Source organism: Spermophilus citellus (assembly GCF_964194105.1).
Source record: "Spermophilus citellus genome assembly, chromosome: 2".
Lineage (NCBI taxonomy): Eukaryota > Metazoa > Chordata > Mammalia > Rodentia > Sciuridae > Spermophilus > Spermophilus citellus.
This window is the reverse complement of record NC_138183.1, coordinates 169,245,557-169,268,238: the sequence shown is the minus strand read 5'-3', so window position 1 is coordinate 169,268,238 and position 22,682 is coordinate 169,245,557. Positions and strand designations below refer to the sequence as shown.

The window sequence follows — 22,682 nt, the reverse complement described above, 5'->3', positions numbered from 1 at the left end:
CAGATTAAATAACTTTGATTAACATTACACACCCACTAGTCAATGGCACTGTTTCAAACTCAACCTTCTGTACTTTTAAAGCTTATGGTACTAATTATTAATCATCCCATGATACATGCACTGTGATATCAGAAAGAAACCTGATCTGGCAGATGAATACATATGCCAAGGAACACAAGCAACATCTAGAAGCTGAAAACAGCTCCCACCCTACAGCCCACAAAAAATTTAAATAATAATAATAATAAAAACACAATTATTTCTTTCCAAAACAAGAATGAGCTCTTTAATGAAGACATTTTTTCCAGAGCATCCAGGTAAAACTTTACCCAGGCCACACCTGGATAAAGTGTTTTGAGACACTCAACATTCTGAAGAAATGAATGGATGTTCAGTTAATTATTAGGTATTGTTTTAATTTACCAAGTTTGAGTAATTTGTTATGCAGCAATAGAAACTATCCTAAATAAATACTGGTGAGTGACACAGGGGAAATCACCCACAAATTATATTTCTTATTAATAACTGATGAGCCTAACCAAGTCATTTTAACTTTCTTGGGTTTTAGTTCTTGAATATTTGAAATGAGGTTGGATCAGCTAAGTTACAAGTTCCACTCAAGACTTTCACAAATTCCAAGAATTAATTTTTATCTTTAAACAAATATTGTGGGGCTGGGGTTGTGGCTCAGTGGTAGAGTGCTTGTCTAGCATGCATGAGGCACTGGATTCCATCCTCAGCACCAAATAAAAATAAAACAAAGATATTGTGCCCACCTAAAACTAAAATATTAAAAAAAACCCTATTGTGGCATGCCTTGATCAAGCATCTTCTCTCCACTACAAATTCTTTTTTCCATCCTTCTGTAGGCTATATTATGTCCAATGAGGCTGGCTCCTGAGAACTCAATCAGTGGGTTCCCTTGCCCCACTGATGGTACAATAGGAGGCACCAGAAGATCAGAGTTATGAAAAAAGAGTAGGCTGAGTATTCCTTGACTCCCTAATGAGGGCAGTATGATAAGGAAGAAATGATCCCTAACTTAACCTGGGAATGTGGGAGGAGGTTAATGAGGTGCTATGAACAAAATTGTGTCCCCCACCAAATACATGTGTAGAAGCTCTACTACCAGTATTAATACACTGCTGTGAGGGCTCACGTGTCCTGCATGGGAAGGGAAAAAGTAAATCATATGAAGGGGTAGGCTGGCTGGAAATAAAAGTCTGAAAAAAACAGTATTAAGAAATAAAGAGAAAAGACACAAGAAATTAGTTAAAGCAGGGGCTTTAGGAGTGAAAAAGACCTGATGGGTCTGATCCTAACAAAGGGAAAAGACAAATGATTTATACTGAAACACACCAAAGGAATTTATCCTGAGGAAGGGTTCTTTAAGATAAACAAGAAGCATGAGGTTGTGGGGAAGTTGAGGACGTATCACTTGCACAATAATTCTTCCTCCTCCAGGCAGCTGGCACCTCAAGATTACTTGGGCACACTGGTATCTCTTTCCACTCCCTGTGAAGTTGCATTTGAACCAATGAATTTCACGGTATCACAGAATTCTCTCTGAGCAGGACATTGCCAAGGCAATGAAGCAGTCTCATATGGGTGACATGACCCTAAGACTTCTCCAAGGGGCACACCTCTGCTTAGAGATGACTCAGACAAGCCCACAATTCATTTGTGGCTCCCAACAGTGAGGGTTTTTAAGAGGCAATTAAGGTTGAATAACATCATAGGGTAGGATAGGTGACCTTAGAAGAGGAAGAGATCTCTCTCTACCACATGCACCATGGGAAAGTTGTATGAGCACACAGTAGGAAAGTAGCAGTCTACAAACCAGCAAGAGAGCCCACACCAGAGGTCAACCATGCTGGCATCTGATCTTGGACTTTTTAGCCTGTCAAATTGAGAAAATAAATTCCTGTTGTTTAAAAATGAAAGATAATTATGAAATACATATCAAAACATTACATGGTACCCATTACTATGTGCAATTCTGCATTTTCATGTCTCAGATTAGATTTCTTTCTTTTATCTTTTTAAAATTGAAAGTCAAAGCATGATCACTAAGTAATATGGCAGAAGGTAAACAGTTGGTATTCCGAGGCAGTCTACTTAGAAAGGTCTATACCAAGTTGTGGGGTGTCTGATAGGGAAGCCAAACATGGACATGAAGGGTCCAGGAAGTGGCCCTGAAATTTGGAAATAGAGATGTGTGTCAAGGGGTTAACAATGAACACATGTGAGGTGAGTTAAGCACCATAATGTCCCAGACGAATTAACAAGGCAGAGTGTCATGAACTAGTGGCAAGGTGAGAACCAAGACAACTCCAAATCTAGGCAGAAATTAACACCAAGTCTAGAATCCAGAATATAGTAAGCATGACTGGCTCTTAATTCTAGAAAGTTGGTTTGAACTCTTAAATTCTCTCCTTACCCCACAAAACCTTCCCTTCCTCCCTCCCTTACTACCCTACTATGAATCTAAGGATGTCTCAGCAGAATTAGTCCCCAAATCTTAAAAATTCTGACAGCAGAGGGGAGAAGATTAAAAGGTTAGGAATCTCCAGGAGAGAAATAATTCAACATTCAATTATCTAATTAATTATGTGTGTAATAACCAGCATTATAATGTAAATCACACTCATTATCTACTTTTTCTAAGATTAAAAAAAAAGCTCATCTGATAAAGATTTGCAATTTGAATCAGAAGACAGGATTTTGAGTAAAGGACACTGTTACCTGACAGATAAACATTATGATATTCAAAATTCTTCATCCCTTCAAGTGGATTAGTAGTCTAACATACAGACCTGGGAGTTGGTAAACTATCTACAAAAGGAAAATTTAATATGCTGCCTCTTGTCTGTGAAAAAGCATTCATCTTAAACCAAGAGCTGAAATATTGCCAGTGTCCAAGACACATCTATTTCTTTGAAGCAGGTGAATATTTAAGCCAAATTTCTTTCCTACTATATTATAATTTACTCCAGCTGGTAAAATCCAGAATATTTTCAAAATACTAGTAATCAGCAAAAATTATAGTATTTAGGTAAATTAAAAGTCTATAATTTTCACAAGAAGAATTCTTTACAATGAATCTAAGTTTTGCTTTCAAATATATCTCTGGTAGAATGTTTACCATTGAATTTGAAATGGAATAAGTTCACAGAATAACATTTTTATAGAAAAAAAAAAGAACGGAAATTTTTCATTGACCATCTTGAATGGATTATATATATAGTATATCTACATATTATATATATTAGAAGCATTGTTTTCCAAATGTCTCCAGATAATCTTAGATATAAACTACAAAATCAACCTTTCTCTTCCTAGTCTGACTTGTTTCTAAATTTGTTTTTCTTCTCACATATTGCAAATCAAATTAGATCCATAATGAAAACCATATGATGTTTTTTCATTGTTATCTTTATTAATGGCAATATGTAAGTATACATTCATAAGCAATATTTCAACAATCTACAATTTAATATCAATTGTATGAAGTTCAATATTGTAAATAACCATCAGGTCTGAGACATTAGCAAGACTGAATGTACATTTTAAAATAGTATCAAAAATCTTGACTGAACAGATTAAGACATTATTTTGGAATCTTTATTGGTTTAATATCATATTGCTATGTAATAAACTGTTCTCAGGAACAGGAGGATTCAATTTTAGTATTTCACATTCAGAAGGGTCACTGGTTCTTACCCCATGCAGCACAGCCTATTTTTCCCTCTTTTCTAAAAGAAGTCAGTCCAAACTCCAATGATATGTCAACTAAAACCACAACAGTTTCTTCTGTTCTGTTTCAGTTCACTTTTGTAGGCTGATATACTGGTGAAATAACGGGTTACACTTCAAGAGCACAGAAAGGAGAAAAGGACCCAAGTACTAATTAAATTTGAAATCTATAAATTCCTAAAATGATAAATACACAGGAGGATGTGGTAATTCCAAATGTCAGCCTCATTTTCACGGAACTTCTAAAAATTTTTAATAATGCTTTAATTTTCACCTTTATATAAAAGTGAAGGTCCATTTTTAACAAAGGTCTTTAAAGAGACCAAATGCAAACTCGGATATCATGTTCTTATGTTTAAAAAGTGCGGTGTGAGCAGCTGAGTTACCAGGTTGCACTTTCATACCCTTGCTGTACCTTTGGCAATACAGAGAAACCACCATAAATCATCTCCTGGCTGTATACAATTAATTTTATGTTCTGTACTTGTCCTCCTCTATGTTTTATGCTATTTCTTTTTATATTTGATTTTGGAGGTCATTTTTGGTTTGAGGTAAAATACCCAAGCTTAATATTAAAATATTGCTAGGTGATTTCCTAGGAACAAGTTGTTATAACCAAATTCAGGGTCACCTTTTTCTACCAGTTTTAAAATTAACTGTCAAACACTGTCAAAAGAAACATAACCTGTACCTCCCTACCTCTTTTGAATATTAGAAGATATTCAGTGGCTTTAGTGCATAAAGTCTTAAAAGGGTAAACCATTTCTACTGTCACTGCTTACTTTCACAGGGATGCTTTATCTTATTTATTATCACCTTACAAGTGTTTTGAGACTTCATCAGAATTTCTTATCATTTAGTTGATTTGCAGTAAAACAGGAGAAAACCTTTTTTTTAATAATTTTCAGAATAGCTATTCTTCCAGACGGGAGCCTACGGATACTAAATGCTTCTAAGTCAGATGAAGGGAAGTACGTTTGCCGAGGGGAAAACGTCTTTGGTTCTGCTGAAATAATAGCATCTGTATCTGTAAAAGGTAAGAAAATGTAGCTAACGTCTTAGAAGCCTAGTTTCATGCCCATATAAGAAAATAAGTATGACATGCACCTGTGTATGTTTGCACTTAAGTGTGTACATGCCTGCTTCTAAACCATATTACAAACAGCATTAACACACCCAAATCGTCATTTTCTATCATTTAGGAAACCAAGCAAAAAAGAACCCATTATTGGTTAAAATTCAATATTTTGCTTTGAACAAAACTTATAAGGTAAAGGTTTTTTTTAAATGTCTCAAAATATTAACACTAGCAATATAAAAGAAATTTCCCTCCACTTGGTTTGGGGATATAGCTCAGTAGTAGAACATTTGCCTGGTGTGTACTGGGCCTGGGGCTCCATCCTTAACACCACAAGAAAAAATTTTTTCTGTACTAAAACTAATTTTAACATCAGTCAGGAATATTCCTTTGTTGTCACATCAACTGGGGATTTAGACCCAGAGGAGTAGCAAAAAGAGCATATGAGTAGTAGAGCCAGGGGTATAGATCAGATAAATTGGTGCCAGTGTTGCTCATTGAGGTTTGCACCAATGGAATTTCTTATATACTTACACTTTTAGTATGATAAATATTATTTCTAATATATATGTTCTCTGGTTCTAATACAACTAGATTTCAAGACAAGAACATGGTTTTGAGACTATATATTATTGTTTAGTAGTAAAAAGAATAATCTCATATCTTAGGAGCAAAGCAAAGAGACATTTTTCACAACTGAATTATATCCTTGACTTTTTTCCCATTATGCATGTATTATATACCAAATCAAACTTTGACCATAAAATATGACATTTTTTTAGGTTTGGAAAATGAACAAAGTTCTGTGGACGGCAGTAATGATTTACAACTTTGTGAACATATTTAGTGCTAATAAAACTGTTAATTTTTCTGTGTCTTTAGAAATGCAAATGTAATCAAAATACCCAGCACTATGATAGCTTAGAAGGAAGGCAAACATTAAGTGTAGGAGAGAACATAATTTAAAATATGTTTTCATTTACATCATATATGTTACTGGGATCCAACCCAATCTTCCAGTCATATGTCTCATTCTGTGTGCTAATCAGTTTTGTTCTTTTCATAATGAGGTAATGCTGGGTCCACAGACCATTTTTGGTGGAAAGGTTAAGGAGGGGAATGGGGATTGAACCCAGGGTAAGCCACATCTCCACCTCTTTTTATATTTTATTTAGAGACAGGATCTTGCTAAGTTGTTTAGGGCCTTGCTAAATTGCTCAGACTGGCTTTAAATTCATGATCCTCCTGCCTCATCTTCCCAAACCTCTGGGATTATAGATGTGTACCACTCTTCCCATCCCACAGACTTTCATGATCATAATAATGGGTTTTGTAAGTCATGAGTTAAATGGGATATTTAGTGATTCAGAATACTTCAATTTCCACAAAGTTCCAACTACAGTATATTATGTTTATCTGTCTTCTTCAATAAAGCCAGAACTTGGAATGCCACACAGAATAGCTGAGCTCTAGAATGCTAATAGTTATAGTGGAATTCCTGTTTTAGGATTTCATTTTCTTCTCAGGAGCTACTCAGGACTTTGGATATTATAGAATGTGATAGATGAGGAGGAGTAGTGCTTTCTCAGACTGTATTCTTGTGAACAATAGAGGTAGAGTAGGAAAATCAAGCTAATTATTAATCAACATGTCATATTTCTTGTGGCATCTATACCCGTGAATCTAATTAGTAAAAAAAAAAAAAATCAAAATTGTGTCTCCATTACCCCCTACTTCATTTAAAACATGTCACATTGCAGTCACTTAATTACTCATTTCACCCTTAGTTGCATAGCTGTATTAGTTACTGTAATCCCAGTAAAAAATGTGTCATTTTCAAAATTTAACCAAACCATGTAGTTAAACACATTTTTTTCTCCAAAAACATTTTCATTCAGTGTTTTTGCCTTTAATTATACCAACCATAATCTATTCAAAGTGAAATTTTATAATCATGCAGAAGGTACCTTTCCTACTCTTTTCTATTCAGAGAGTTTTTTGGAATGAAAAGTAAGTATAAGTAGTATAGTTGTAGAATAATATTTTTATCACCACTGAGATAGTAATTTGGAGGGAGATTCTTTCTTTTGCCTTATAGCCTCTAGGAGCCTTTAAGGCACAAACATCCCTGCAATTCTTCCTTCTGAGATAAGGAGCATTTTTTAAAAATAATTTTTAAGTTGTCCATGGACTTGTTTATTTAATTATATGGGGTGCTGAGAATTGAACCCAGTGTCTCACATATGCCAGGCAAGTGCTCTACTACCACTGAGCCACAACCCCAGCCCTGCTACTTATCATTTTTAATCCTTTTATGTACTTGATGATCCTTTAAGTTGCTCAGAGAGACTGCAGCTTCTCTTTTCTAATGCTTCCTCCAGGATGCCAAATGTTGCTTCTAGTTTTGTTGTTTCTTGTAGTGTCTTGTCATTTTTTGTTTGTTTTTTTCCTAAATCCAGGGACTCCAAATTCATTAGTCATCTACAAAAGCATAATAAAATATCCTAGCTTCATAAAAGCTAAGATTTCACTAAATAATAAAGATGTGAAAAATTCGGTGTATGTATCTGGAGCAGTTGTATTTGTATAGAATCCTTATATAAGTTTTTTCCTGCTATTCAAAATGATACAGGCTGCATGGGGAAAACCCTGCTGATTATTTTAATTAATATATTTTTGCTTCCATAGAACCTACAAGGATAGAACTTACTCCTAAAAGAACAGAGTTAACTGTTGGAGAAAGTATAGTCCTTAATTGCAAAGCAATTCATGATGCTAGTTTGGATGTCACTTTCTACTGGACGCTAAAAGGACAGCCTATTGATTTCGAGAAAGAAGGTGGACATTTTGAAAGCATCAGGGCCGTAAGTTTATACACTTTTATTTTCAAGTAGTAATAAGAAATTTTGACTCAATATAAAATGTTTTTATATATGAAAAGTTAATAAAAGTAGGAAAGATATGATTAAAACAATTACTTTCTTCTATGTCATGTCAAACTGAAAATAATAATTTTAAAACTCCAGTAAAAAAAAAATTGGAAGATATTATTATGTGAGTTTGGTTTCTTTGCCACTTTTAAAAAAAATGTTTTAATAGTATTGTAAATATTTACATATTACTTCTCACATTATATTGCTACATAAAATGGTCACTGCATTATTTAGCTTTGCTCACAGTAATTATGCTACAGTAATGAATGAAGTTAGTCTGCCTGTCCTACTCCTCCATAGTAGTAATTTGGGGATATTCTTTAGTTTCTCACGAGGTGTAGAAATTCAACATGCATACCATAGTCACGATTGGACATAGTCTTAAACATTCATGGACATTCTCGTTTCTTGTCTGCCAAGTTTTTTCTTTTTAATATCTGTTTATATTATGTATCTACATGGCATTCAGTCAAATGAAGTAGAAAATCTTGTGAACCAGATACTACAGAATAATAGCAGTATCTTAGCTCTATAGAGAAGTGAAAAGAATACCCCTTCCCCCACTGACTTCATGAAAATATAAAGGAGCACCATAGTGACAGGAGAACTCATGAAACTCAGCTGGCAGGGAGATCTTGGATGAAATTGTCCTTCTATATTGGCTGAAGAGAGATCCAAATATATATTTACCCCTCACCCCAATCATCCAATTTAAATGCTGTCATATACTTCCTAATATCAGTTTATTCTTTCCTAAACACTATGGGAAGCTTTGGAAAACCATAGGTAGTGAACCCAGATATTTAAACTCACTTGTATTGGATTTTATTTTAAAGATCACATGATACAGTAAAAAAAAAGTCCTGGACCCAAAGTTAGGAATTCTGTGGATGGAATTTCAGCCCAATCCCTAATCATCTCTGTAACATAAAGGTGGTCATTTGATTTGACTGGGCCTCAATCTCATAGAGAAGTGAAAAATTTGTGCCAGATAATTTCTAAAATCCCTCTCACTTTAGATTTAATAAATGCATAGTAGTAACAGAGTAAAGGTGAACTCTCCTTGTTGCATTTGCCAATGTAACCAAAATTAAACACTTTGTTCCAAATTATTCCTTCCATCCTTTTTACTCTGCAATTAATGAGAGAGACTATATAAATAACAGATGATTACCTACTGCATTAGTCACCATCTCATTAAATCAATTCAATTATCTATGGCTAAGTTATATGCAAAATATTTAGATTATGTTATACTCATTTGGGTTGATAATTCCTTTATATGAATTTAATAATGTAAATGCCATAAAACAGAAACAGGATAATATGATACAAAAATATTACTTTTGACAACAAAACAAGTACCACTAAAAATATTTTCTTAGGATTATCTATAAACATTCCTTTGAGTGATCAGATATATAAAGTAAAAATATCTCCAAAATTACCAATTCCTTCATAGAAACAGACCTAGGGCCTGGGGATATAGCTCAGTTGGTAGAGTGCTTACCTTGCATGTACAAGGCCCTGAGTTCAATATCCAGCACCAAAAAAAAAAAAAAAAGAAAAGAAAAGAAACAGACCTTCTTTTTTTGAATATGATGAAGTTATGACAATTTTTGCTTATGCCTCTTAGACATTACCACTCTTGGTCAATGTCATTTATTTGTATAAATATGTATCTTGAATGTTTTTCACAAATACCTGCTCTATCCCTCTTTGCACATATACTGTCCCTTTTTTTTTTTTAAAGAGAGAGTGATAGAGGGAGAGAGAGAGAGAGAGAGAATTTTTCAATATTTATTTTTTAGTTATCGGCGGACACAACATCGTTGTTTGTATGTGGTGCTGAGGATCGAACCCGGGCCGCACGCATGCCAGGCGAGCGCGCTACCGCTTGAGCCACATCCCCAGCCCCCATATACTGTCCCTTGAACTTGAGAAATACAAAACCAATCCCTTACTCCATGCAAACCCATATACATACAAGACATTTAAAATCATGCTTTGGAATGAGAAAATATTTATCTTGAAGACACTTTTAGTATACTTACAACAATTTATAAAAATATATCCTTAAAATATTTGGTAGCATCAAAACTGTGCAATGTAAAAGAGACCTTCTATCACCTTTCTCAACAATTTCAAAAACTAAATGAGTTCTGGCTAGAAAGAACACCACTGCATGACAATGGAAGGGCAAGGCAAGAAGGAACAATGTTCTGTCCCACTCTTCTTCCTCTCCCTATAAATGTATCTGCTTTAGGAGGAGAAATAAAATTGTCATTAGAAGGGAGATTGGGGAAGCCCTCTAGGTTTTTAAATACCTTCTGGGAGGAGGGAAGATTCATTCTGGAAGTCAGAGACACAGAACTGTTCTCATAGAAAATCTCAGTAAGTACTCCTAAGGCCTGATCTGTACTCCAAAGAAGAACCATTCAAAGGATGTTGAGGTCTCACCTTAGGGGTCCCGGGTGGTGCAGAAGAGCAAGAAAGACAAATGGGACTGGGGGCTTCAGTAGGAATAGAGTATGGCTTTAACTGGAATGTTCTGGAAGCTGCTGTTCTGGGATGGTATGCTGGAGATGGGTGATTCAATGTGGTTGAATCGGAAGAGAAAGAGGAAAACACTTTAGTACATTAAAAAATCAATCAGCCAAACCTCAGAGATGAAAAGAAGAAAAGATCAAAAAGATTTTGATATTGAACACCTTATACATACAAAAATATGACATAATTATGTTCTTAACTAGTTGAGATTTTTTTTTATATATAGCTAATTGTAGATAAAAGTAGTCGAATTTTTATGTGTACACTTTATGTAACATATAATGTCATGTTTTACATAGACTACTGTTTTTGGATGACTGCATTTCAGGAGAGTGAGTACATAAACATGTTTTTAAAAAATAGTATTGCTTTAAAATATAAATTAAAACATCTATAATGAAAATGCTTCTAATTCTCTTGCCCTCTGTCCCGAGACCACATTTAATAAACCTGGCAATTTGACTAATTTGGAGTAAAACCATTACCAAAGCCACAGTTATAAGGGGCCAGGCAATCAGTCCATAAACATTTGATCCGGTTCTCCTAAATCACTTCTGGCAAACAATATGAACAAACTGAATGTATAAATTATCAAAACTATTCTTAAGATTTTAATTCAATCCAGTTTCATCTGCTCAGTGTTGTGGGGGATACAAAGAAGACATGGTCCTTCACCACTGAGAAGGCACAATTGAATGGGAGAGAGCAGGATGGGCTAGATACCTATTCTCTGCATGCATACAGGCAGGAGAAGTCAGTTTTTGAAATATATATGGATAGGTAGAATTTTGCCAGGTGCCTAGAACAAAATGCTTTGCCATACAGAGCAGACCGGTCAAAAAGACAAAAGGCAGAAGAGTTTGGGGCATGTCTGAGGAAAAATGTGGAACCAGATGCCTGGACAGCACAGTGAGGATACACAGTAGACAATAAGTCAATATTTGTTGATTAAATTTCAAGGAGAGCAGTGGAGGCTTCATTGTAAAAGGCACTGATTTCTGAGCTGTAGAATTTGATTGTATTTTGAATGTAGCAGGGAGCCACATGGTTCACATTTATTTTTTGAGAAGATAATTTTGACAGCTAGGTGGAGCAGGGATTGAATAGTTCATGGATTTAAATTCAGTCTAGACTGGTGAAGTAGAAGTTACAGTGAGGAGACAGACATTACAACCTCTGGTACTGAATAACCATCTTATTAAGTAAAAGCATTTACCGCTATTTTGACACAATTGTTGATGTTGTTCAGAGCTCTGCAGGAACCTCTGCTCCCTCAATGTCTGAATAGCACCCAAGTGTCACCATCTGCCCCAAAGCCACAGTCTTAATGGAGGGCTCTGGTGATGCATTGCTTTCCAGAGACTTAAAATTTCCTACTCATTTGGAATATAATCAAGCTTTAATCCTTATAATGCATAAAGAACTATTACACTGAATATCATGGAATTTGCCTGCAATTTGCTGGTTTTTTTTTTTTTTTTTTGACAGAGAAAAACATGTTACACCTTTGTGATCAGGATGGTCTGCTAAAAAAAAAAAAAAAAAAAAAAAAAAAACAACAACAACAACAAAAAAAAACTATGCTTTCCATTTTGTGACCTCCCCATTGAAAAGTTGCTAAATTACAACTATACAGGCAACCAAGCCAGGGTTCCATGCAACTGCACTATTTGCAGGTCCCTTTACCCAATTCTCTGGTTAAAGCAATAATGGGAACAAAAACATAGAAAGCACAATGGGGATTTTGACCTCCTTTTTAATGAGGAAACTGAAGAGTAAGACTTTTTCAGACCATGCCCATGAATATTAATTTGAGCTAACAATTAAGTTGAGAATCAATATAACATTTAGTTATAACACAATTTTAAATGATATATTGATTCTCCTTTATAAATCATACCCTATTTGTATTCACTTACTACTTATTATGTGTTCAGTCCTAAACTGGGGGAAATAAAAATAAAAGGAAGTTTTGATCCCAGTCTTCAGGAAGCACAAAATGATGCAGAATATGAAGTAATTCAAGAAAAATATGACTACAGGAAAACTGTTGCTATTATTTTTAAATTATATCCAAGTATTGTTAGAGACCAGAAAAGAGAAAGATTTGATCTTTCACATTGTAGAGAAAAGAACAAGGAATTAATTAAGCAGTATACAGTATGTGAATAATTGAACTGTTGATATACTCAATATACACAATAATTGAACACTCACTCTGATTTCTCTTAACAACCTAAGGGTTTTATTATTGGGGGAAACGTGCTAACTGACCCAGACCCAAGAGGGTAGAATTAGGACAGACAGAGTAGAAAGGAAAGGACAATTTCAAGTTTTGAGGGATGTTGGAGATTATGAATAGAGTTTGAAGTTTTTCCTAGACTGATATATGGATTCTCCTTTGGAGTTAGCAATCTTTTAACGCCAAGTAATCCACAGTATGTTACTTTACCACATTTGAATATCAGAAAATAGGAGTAATTTTCATAACCTTTATTCTAAGAATCATAAACAAATATTTCTGATTTGTATCCATGGATTTTGAGAATTACTGGGTAGATAAAAAAGGAGCTAGAATATAAGCCCCTTAATGCCTGAGAATTTTGTATTAGCTGAAAAGCTCTAGCCCAATTTCAATTTTCTTATCACATACTTCTGTTCCTCATTTATCTTCTTAGAAATTAGCTTCTATTTCTGGAGGAGTAAAAGTCTTAGAATGGAATACAGTAAATGTTCAACAGGCATGCTTCTCTTTACCAACTGATAAAAATATTAGTAGTGTAAAATATTAGAAGGAAATCATGGACACAGTGCCACTATTTTCTAAGGCACAAAGCTATGACGTCCTCATGAGTATCTGTTACACCCTCTTCTTCATCAAACTGTCCCAGAACCATTTTTCTTTTTTTTTTTTTTGCCAATCAGGAAGCGAACTAAGGGGTAGCAGGTCTACCAAAAGCATGGATTCTCTTTGGCTCAATCTGTTCATTAGTCATATTCATATGTCCAAGTAGTATGGCCTCCTGGACTCTGAGCCCTACACTCTCACCGTCTGGCACAGGATTTATCCTTCCTCATTAGTTCAGTTCCTGCCTTACTAAATCATGGAAACCTGGCAGTCTACCAACTTGGTGTTATCTGCTATATTTCCTAATTGAGATGGATTTGTTTCATACCAGTTGCCTCCTAGTCTTTCATATAACTTAACAAAAATAATTTTGTAATTTTACTAGAACAGAAACAAGCAATAACCACTAATCAAAACTTGGGGACTGACGCAAAGAGAGGTTACATCCAAAATCCGTAGATTTTTGAGAGCATCTCAAATCTATTTGCCTTGTCTATATTAATAAAAAAATCTCCACCATCTTGTTAAAGTAGAAATCATTCTTACAGCAAATAAGAATGCCCTTCTTTTTCAGTATGTGTATGTGTTTCATGTGGTCATGTGACAAAATATAAGACTGAAATCTATTATTCTATAACATTTTGTATTAATGAAATAAGTTCAACTCTGTTTTTCTAAAAATAGTGGCAAATATGTCATCTTAATCACTTTCTAGTAAGGATGCCCACAAAATAGCCATTTAGTCAAGCCTTATTGAATAAAAATAATAAAAACTTGATGCATATAATTATCAGATTGCCCAACAACTAAATTATTTTAGAAGTTTTAATTCTGTTAAAATCTATTGTAACAGAATCATTTCTTTGTTTTTGTTTTTTTACTTTATCGGAGTTTGGAATTGAATAAACAATGACCACCTTAGGTAACATGTAAGACAGTCTTATTGGGATACCATACTTAATTCCTGGTTTATTATCTGTGGACCACAATATGGTTAGGATCATGGCAGGATCATAATGCTGGGTAGATGATCCACTTTCATTTTTACTGCAATTGACAAAGCAAAACATGTGTGACTCTTCAATTTCTGTAGTTTTCCAAATTTGGTAAAATCAGGTAATGCCTCAAAGTTATATCACATTTGAAAAAGACAAACATCTCTGTCCATTTTACAAGCCTTACTTTGTTCATTTGAATATAGTCAACCAAAACATACCTTCTGGGTAGGGGAATATCGTAAGGATGCAGGGCATTGTGTTAATGTCAATTTTATTTTTTATTTTTTTTTTTAAAGAGAGAGTGAGAGAGGAGAGAGAGAGAGAGAGAGAATTTTTAATATTTATTTTTTAGTTCTTGGCGGACACAACATCTTTGTTGGTATGTGGTGCTGAGGATCGAACCCGGGCCGCACTCACGCCGGGCGAGCGCGCTACCGCTTGAGCCACATCCCCAGCCCAATGTCAATTTTAATATCTATTTTATATTTGATATATTTTCATGGCATTATGTGTGATATGAAGAGTCACTAATATCTGCAACAAAAGACTGCAGATCTTTTTGTTGCTATTTTTTTTAAAGGAGAGGGAAAATAAAGCTCCATGACAAAGAAAGATAATCTTAGTTGAGGACCATGCTGGGAAAAATCAGATCAATAGCCAGCATTCTGTGATCTCTAAAGGAAATAAAATGCCATACTTTTCAGACTCAGCTGGGACATTATAGGTTATTAGATTGGGAAACATGGGAATGAGAAATAGAAAATACCTCTACCTCTTAATAGATCTTCTAGATTATAAACTTCAGAAATTAAAATTTTCTAGCTCACTAACTCCAGAAATCAAGATATGTTTATTTGCACTTATGAATCCATATATTTTCTCCTTTGGAAGTTTTGTTTTTCTCCAAAGTTACTTTCTATTCGTGCAAATATGGACTCAATACATCTCTATAATACTATATGCTTTTTGGCTTGATTTTTTTTTTAAATCTAAGATTAATTTACCTGGAATGAAACACTTGCGTCTTTGGAAATTTTACCATTAGCCCCAGTGTGTTGTTGCAACCACTGTTACTGTTCTTTTAATTTAGATCATGTAGTGTGATTTATTTTAAGCATGTTTATTAAACCAAATTCTTACATAAACTCTAAGTCACTTTTAATAGTGAATCACTTACACATATTATTCTAAAATGAATAACCAACTTCTACTATAAATTTCTATAAATTATCCTCTAATTTTCATATTGAAGATCAATGGATCTTGACTCTAGAGTGACTTTCCCTTCCAAATCTGACAAAGACTGATTTTTATGACAGCAAAATCTTTATAAATTATATATAAACAGTTTAGAATAAATCAATGAATAACTAAATGCACAATATCAAATCCACACTTCAACTTATAAAACTATCACTATTACTTTCCACTTGTATCCCATGTTCAGTTATGTACTGACATGAGTACATAAATTATCTGCAAAACCTATGTTCATCTTTCTCAATAATAGTTCAATCTTGCACATAATCAGTTCTTTTACTTTTTAAGATTCCAATTTATAACTTTATAAGTTTTATAAAAACCTCTCATTTTCTTCCTTTTACTAATTTTATTGACTTATGAGCTTGTTCTAATGAATTGAATTAGAAAGAATATCTATGTGTCACTTTTAACCAAAGATATCACACAAGCCAGTGTAGAAGATGCTGAGGTATGTTGCCCACATTCTACTTTCCAATACTGATGCATGCTCTCCCCAAGCTACAGATAGCTGAGAGCTGTCAGCCACCAGTACTAAGTCCCTCTCTGGGAATTGCCTTTAGCTGAAGAGGGTTGTCAAACAAAATCAAGTTATGCTCCACCCCATAACTTATACCCAGTGCACAAGGGTGATCAGTATACAATGGTACTATAAAAGCCAGGCCCTTTGCCTCAAAGTAAGAAAATCTCTGAAGTGTCAGCTCAGCACCAGTGCCCTTTTGAATTTGCTGAGACCCTTCTTGCCCACATCATTATTAAACATCTCCCTGCCCAATTCTATTTTCATCACTTATTTACAAGTGTTAATGCCAATGGTACTCCCCAATGAATTTTCTACCTCAGAGTCTGTTTCTCTGAAACCTAACCTAAGATAACTATAAATGGCAGTGTCATCACTTAGGAAACACTGGAAACAGGTGTAAGGCATAAAAAAATAACTCTTCGGTATGCCTACAAGAAACCAGTCAATGTGTTAGGTGTTTCAAATGTCATCTCATTTACTTTCCACAAATACCCTATGTTGTAGGATTTTTAACAAAGGAAGAACATGAATTTCACAACATTAAACATCTTTCCCAAATATAAATTATCATTTTGTATAAGAGTTACTAATATATATATATACACACATATATATATATATATTTTTTTTTCCCAAATGGAATATTACTCAGCTTTAAAGAAGAGTAAAAATATGGCATTTGCCAATAAATGGTTGGAGTTGGATAATATCATGCTAAATGAAATAAGCCAATCCCACAAAACCAACAGTCCATGTTTTCTATAATATGCAGATGCTAATTCACAATAATGTGGTGGGCACTAGGGAAGAATAGGATTACCTTAGATTAGGTAGAGTTAAGTGATGGGAGGGAAGACGAGGGGATGTGGGGATAGGAAATATAGTAGAATGATACAGACATTATTACTGTATGTATATATGTGACTACATGACAAATATGATTCTGCAACATGTACACTCAGAAAGATGAGAAATTATATCCCATCTATGTATGATATAGCAAAGTGCCTAAATACATTCTACTGTCATGTATAACTAATTAAAACAAATTTTTTTAAAAAGAGTTACTATTCAAAATTGGGCTAACCCCAAAGAAAACACTATCTTTTATCAAACAGAGCATATCTAAAACTATTTAGCAAGATAACATTTTTAATTTCTTACTTTCTTTGTAAATTTGACAAATTATGTCATCTTATAAATAAGATGATTTAAAATTTGTAAGTCTATTTTCACTTCGGTAAGATTTATAAATATTCATGCATAGTCATTCATTCCTATCAAATTTCTACTATAATTTTATGGTTACCATTTGAATTTTTATTTTCTAACATTTGTACATATTATCATAAGCAATCTTATGCCCTTTTGACAAAAATGTTTCTGATACATATACTTATAAATATACATCTATTTAAGGCAGTTCTACAAGTCAGACTCATAAAGGTTAATCATTTTAGAGTAAATTACAAACATTTTTTTTTATCTGATTGAGACTCTTAACTAAAAAAACTGTAGACAAATTAAATTTAGCATAGTTTACTTGAGGAAAGAATGATTCATGAATCATAGTATTCAGAATCAAAAGTTCAGAGAGCTCTATCAAGCAGTATGAGAAGCAAACTATTATAGACATAGAAGTAAACTAGAATAATCATCTGATTGGCTATTGATAATCATCTGCCTTATTTGGGCAAGGTGTGATAAATTAGCTGCAAATGATTAGCTGAAATTCTACTCTCTGTATCAAGGATAAACTAAGTTAGGCTTCCACCTAGTTTACATACTAAGTTAGGTTGTAGTTCAGTACATAGGGACTCAAAATATGGAGGCAACCTCGAGCCAAATTTAATTTGAAAAGACCTGAAGGGAAATATCTAAATTGACTTTTTCATCTTGAAAGGAACTTTTAACCCTTCTTCTCAAATATGCATCATTTATTTCATTCCCACAACTTTGTGAGTCAAGCAAGTTATATTCAGATCAGACACCAGACCTCAGGAAGGACGAACAGTAAGGGCCTCACTGCCCAGGGACTGAGCTGCAGAGGCCTGTTTATGATACAGGCATCATTTCCACATGGGATTCTTTAAAACCATATTACCATGAATGATATTCCAAATCTGGTTTAGTGTCTCAAGGCACAAATAGGAATAGCTAAAACTAGCTATTATTCTTCACTGTAGCTTTCTGAAAACTATGGCCATAAAAGAGATTATAATTCTGATCTTCAGTCTCACCTTTTAGCTAATAAATGAGCCCATTTTTATGTCACTTCGTCAATATTAAAACATTAAAATCACATGTTCGGAAAGATAAAATCATGAAATTATTTAAAGGTTACTGAGAATGCATTGAAAAATATCTTAAAATATCCTACTATACTTGCCTCTTCAGATGTTCTGTGGGTGTGTTTTCCCATTAACTAAAGCTCGCTTTTCTATCTGCTTTGTTTCATGATATAGCTAGCAGGAGAACCCATTTTTGTCAATTTCCCTTTTTAGTCTTCTAAAGATTCTCTCAGATGGGATGTGAAATGCAATATGTTATATTACTTTCACAGTTAAAATTGAGACAAATATTGTAAGGTACAAAGATTTCATCTAGTCTTCTAAAGAAAATATTGTTTCCACATCTGAGGCATTAAAAATCATGTCTGTCCTTAACAGCATTTTTGGGTCAACAGAATTGAGTTCTCAAAGTCATATCACTGGTAAGGTCTCAGATTCTTATACTTTCCTCACCTTGATATGCAGTAGATTTTTCAAATCCTACTAATTATGTCTTAAATTCCTCCTCTCCAGTATTGGGACCAAAGTCCTATTCTTGGCATTTCTTTCTCTATTTAGTACCCATTAATCTGGAATCACAATCACCATGTTTTCACAGTACAGTTTTGTCATAGTACATTTCCCCATCTCACGTTGGTACATAAGTATATACAAACACATATTCCCCATCCTGGATCAAACTCCACCCTGCCCATCAAACTTCAACTTCTAGCATTTCTGCTTTACACTTTATTTTTAAACAAAGCATAGTAGTTTTTGAAAAATATCATGTTTCAGAGGGCGATCCACTGCCAAGAGTACTCTTCCCAGACTTGCACTTGTCAACTTGGCAAACTCCTTCATTTCCCTCAAGTCAGCTTGAATCCTTCCCATTACTCCTTACCCAGCCCTCCACCAGAGAAAGTATCAAACACTGCCATAAATGTTCACTTCTTTATTTCCCCTTCTAGAATTTACCATTTCAGAAGAGGATGTTTCTCAACACAGTACCCAATGCATATTAAAAACTAAAAAAGACACATAGTTACTCAGCATAGGTAGGTAGGGATGTGTGAACTAAAATATATTCACAAGAGTAGGTCACCAAGAAACAAATGTCGAGTATAATAGCTAAATATTTTTCAAAAATAATTTACTTAACAGAGGAAATTTTCTAACTTGTTATAAAGGATGTTAGTGGATTAATATTTTATTCACTTGGCTCCATATTAATATTTAAGTATTTTTAATATTGTGATAAAAGTATATGTTTTCTATGTATTTAATAATTACAGTTCTTAATAAAAATATAATGGATTCTAAGTAATCATTTTATAGAATGCTGATGTTTTAAAGGCTTCACATAATCCTAAAAGAATGTCATATGTGTATCATACGTGAATGTGTCTTGTGTGTGTGTCAAGATTATGTAATTTAACCTGCAGAGTGATTAAATGCACAATACACAGGCCCTTAATTTTTACCTTGTTGAAAAAATATGTAAAAGATTTTTCTTTTTAATTTTTGAAAGCCATGATAAATAAAGGACTATTCCTTTTATTTAATAGTGTAAAAGTTTGGGGATTTTTATAAGCAAGCACAGTATCCTTTTACTTTTTAGAATATTATTGATATGCAAGTATTGCATTATAGATTGATACATTGTTTCTCAAATAATAGAGTTGGGTTTATGAGGGACCATTGCTCATAAGACACTTCTGAAATTCTACTTTTATTTCAGATTTTCTCTCTCTGCATCTATTTTGTATTACCTAAGTGTTATGATATATTTTGCTTTCAGTTTTTCAAAGTCCCCTACTAGAATATTACAGAGGAGCAGAAATCTAAATATATATGTAGCACAAGCAGTGGAAGAAGTATATTCAGGTAGCTCAGTTACACATCATACAACCTCTGGAATAAATATATATATATATATATATATATATATACACACACACACACACACACACACACACATATGTATATATCTATTACATATGTGTGTATACACATATATTTGATAAAATTTAAATTACATTAAAATCATATCAGAGCAAACTTCAAAAACCAAATAATGGCTGAGTCTTTTCTTAGGAAGCAGGAATTTTTCAGACAACGCAGGGACAAGCAGCAGAAGAGAAAAGGTATTACAGGTAGCTGAGCATCACATAGAAGATATATTGATGTTTCCAAAATTAATGTACAATTTTACAGTGAGAGCTGCCTTCATTCAGTATATTACCATAGTAATCCAATTTTAAATATGGAATTTCCCATTATCCATCAAAGTTAAATAAATGAACACAATTTTTCTTAATTTCAATTATAGGAAGTTACAAACATCGAGCAAAAGTAAACATGCCAGAAACTCTCAAATTAAACCCAAGGATAAATTGTATGATATTTAGCATAAATGTGTTTTACATAAGTTAACATGTTGCTTGGAAATTTTCTGTGGAGTCTACAAAATAAAAATTAAATGTTATAATATTAAGATTCAATATTCAGGGCCATTGAAATCATTCCCTGAAGAGTGTGTGACTTTTTCAGGCTACTTGTTTTCTAACACTAAAATGTATTTCAGAAAAACGGAGACTAAGATCATATTTTCTGCTATCATCCACATTTATTCCTTTAATAAACTATGATTTTTTTCAGGAAAGCAATATTTATCTTGCTCACCATCACCAGGGCCTAAGATCATACCTGGAATATATAATTTACTAAATAAAATATATTTTAAACAAACATTTGTGAAAGTAATTGCATCAGCCAATAGAATTTTATATTCTCAAATATAAGCACATCCTCATTTTTTGTCTGCAAAATTAAATCATAAAAATACATATATCAGAAAAAAATTAATGCATTCATTCACTTTACAAATAATTAATAATTACTGTAACGTGTACAGTTCTGTCCAGAGCAGGGAATAAATGATTGAAAAAGACATGGTCTCTACTTTCTAGAGTTCATTGTATAGTTCAACAGACTTCTAAGCAACTATTTAATATTATGATAAGCTTTGTAGTGTTGAGACATTATACTGATGAGAGAAATTCCAGAATAATAAATTTGAATTATTAACCAGCTATGTAATTAATAGAAAAGCTTGCTCTTAAAATCAGTGTTCAATTGAATTCAACTTATTGATAAAATTTATTAAGTCAACTAGGATAGCATAGGGTAATTTGATAAAATTTAAATTACATTAAAATCAGCTGTTTTCATTATGTACCTTAAATGTTTTATAAAACCAAAAGAATTTGCAATTTTGAAACAAAATTAGCTAAATAATTTAGAGTGCATTACCTATGAAGGTACAACACTATACTCAGATGTTCAAGGACTACACATTAGGAAGTCTAACTGAAACTACAAAACACTATTTCATCCTTTCTAACTTTTGATAGCACCACATATAAATACAGTGTGTTGAAAAAAATTGGCTAAAATATTTCTGATAGTTTTGCAATAGTATTTTGCAAAATTTTTTTCTGAAACCTAAACTCTAATTTCTATTCACCAACATTTAAACAGCAAGAAACTTGTTCAAAACTTACTGGACAAGTTTTGGCTTTCCTTGAAGTAAAGCAACTCTGTGACATGCTTTTATCATTATGCCCATCACATCAGCAATCATTTTTAACAAGCCACTATAGAGACTCTGGTGTACAAAATAACCAGAGTTAAAAATGCTATATTTTCAATTAGAATGCTTCTTTGAATTATCTGGCATAAGAAATTAGGGGTATGATTTTTTTTTCTTCTTGTCCACATTACTTTTTTCAATGACATTTAGTCTCATATCAAAACTGACTGGAATAATCATTTGATTTATTTTGTTTTTAGATTTTAGGTGTTAAGATTTATATCTTTAGAAAGAAGAAAACACTGTTTAAATATAAATCAATACCTTTTTCACATGTCTTATAACCATATGAAAGGAAATTAATGGGTAGTTATCCCAAATATCTAGATGAAAGAATTAAACACAGTCCTTTTCAATTTTGCAAAACAAACCTTGCAAAAACTTATGGCTTCAAACAACTATTTATTTAGTTGCCAGTTTGTACTGAGATCACCTGGAGTTCAGCTGCTGGCCACAGCAAGACTTATTCATACATCTGTAGTCAGCTGCCAGTCAGTTTCAAGACACTAATTTTGGGGATCAGTTGGCTCTTGGCTGTAGCTACATGGTAAGTGGGCTACATGTTTCTCATCATCTACCAGGTTAGTCCAGATTCTTGCATAAGAAAATCTCAAGGTTCTAAGACCCAACAGCAGAAGTGTCAAGACCCTTTAGATCTAGGCTCAGAACTTGCTCAATGTCATTTCTGCCACACTCTATTGGTGAAAACAAGTAATAGTCTGCATGAAACTCAGTGGGAAAATCTTATTGGAAAGAACTGCCAAGAATTGTGGCTATTTTTTCACTATCTGTCCTCCAACCATGATTTTTA

At 33.5% G+C, this 22,682-nt stretch overlaps 1 protein-coding gene across 3 annotated transcripts in view; it reads left to right on the top strand.

Annotated features, from left to right (window-relative positions):
• Positions 1-22,682, top strand: part of CNTN5 (contactin 5) — a gene marked incomplete at both ends in the record, with an annotated part of 738,975 nt that overhangs the window by 599,914 nt on the left and 116,379 nt on the right. For all 3 annotated transcript variants that reach the window (XM_081281778.1, XM_081281777.1, XM_081281776.1), the window contains 2 exons: positions 4,665-4,792; positions 7,523-7,698. In XM_081281778.1, coding sequence (XP_081137904.1) covers positions 4,665-4,792; positions 7,523-7,698 — 304 coding nt within the window. The remainder of the gene's footprint in view (positions 1-4,664; positions 4,793-7,522; positions 7,699-22,682) is intronic.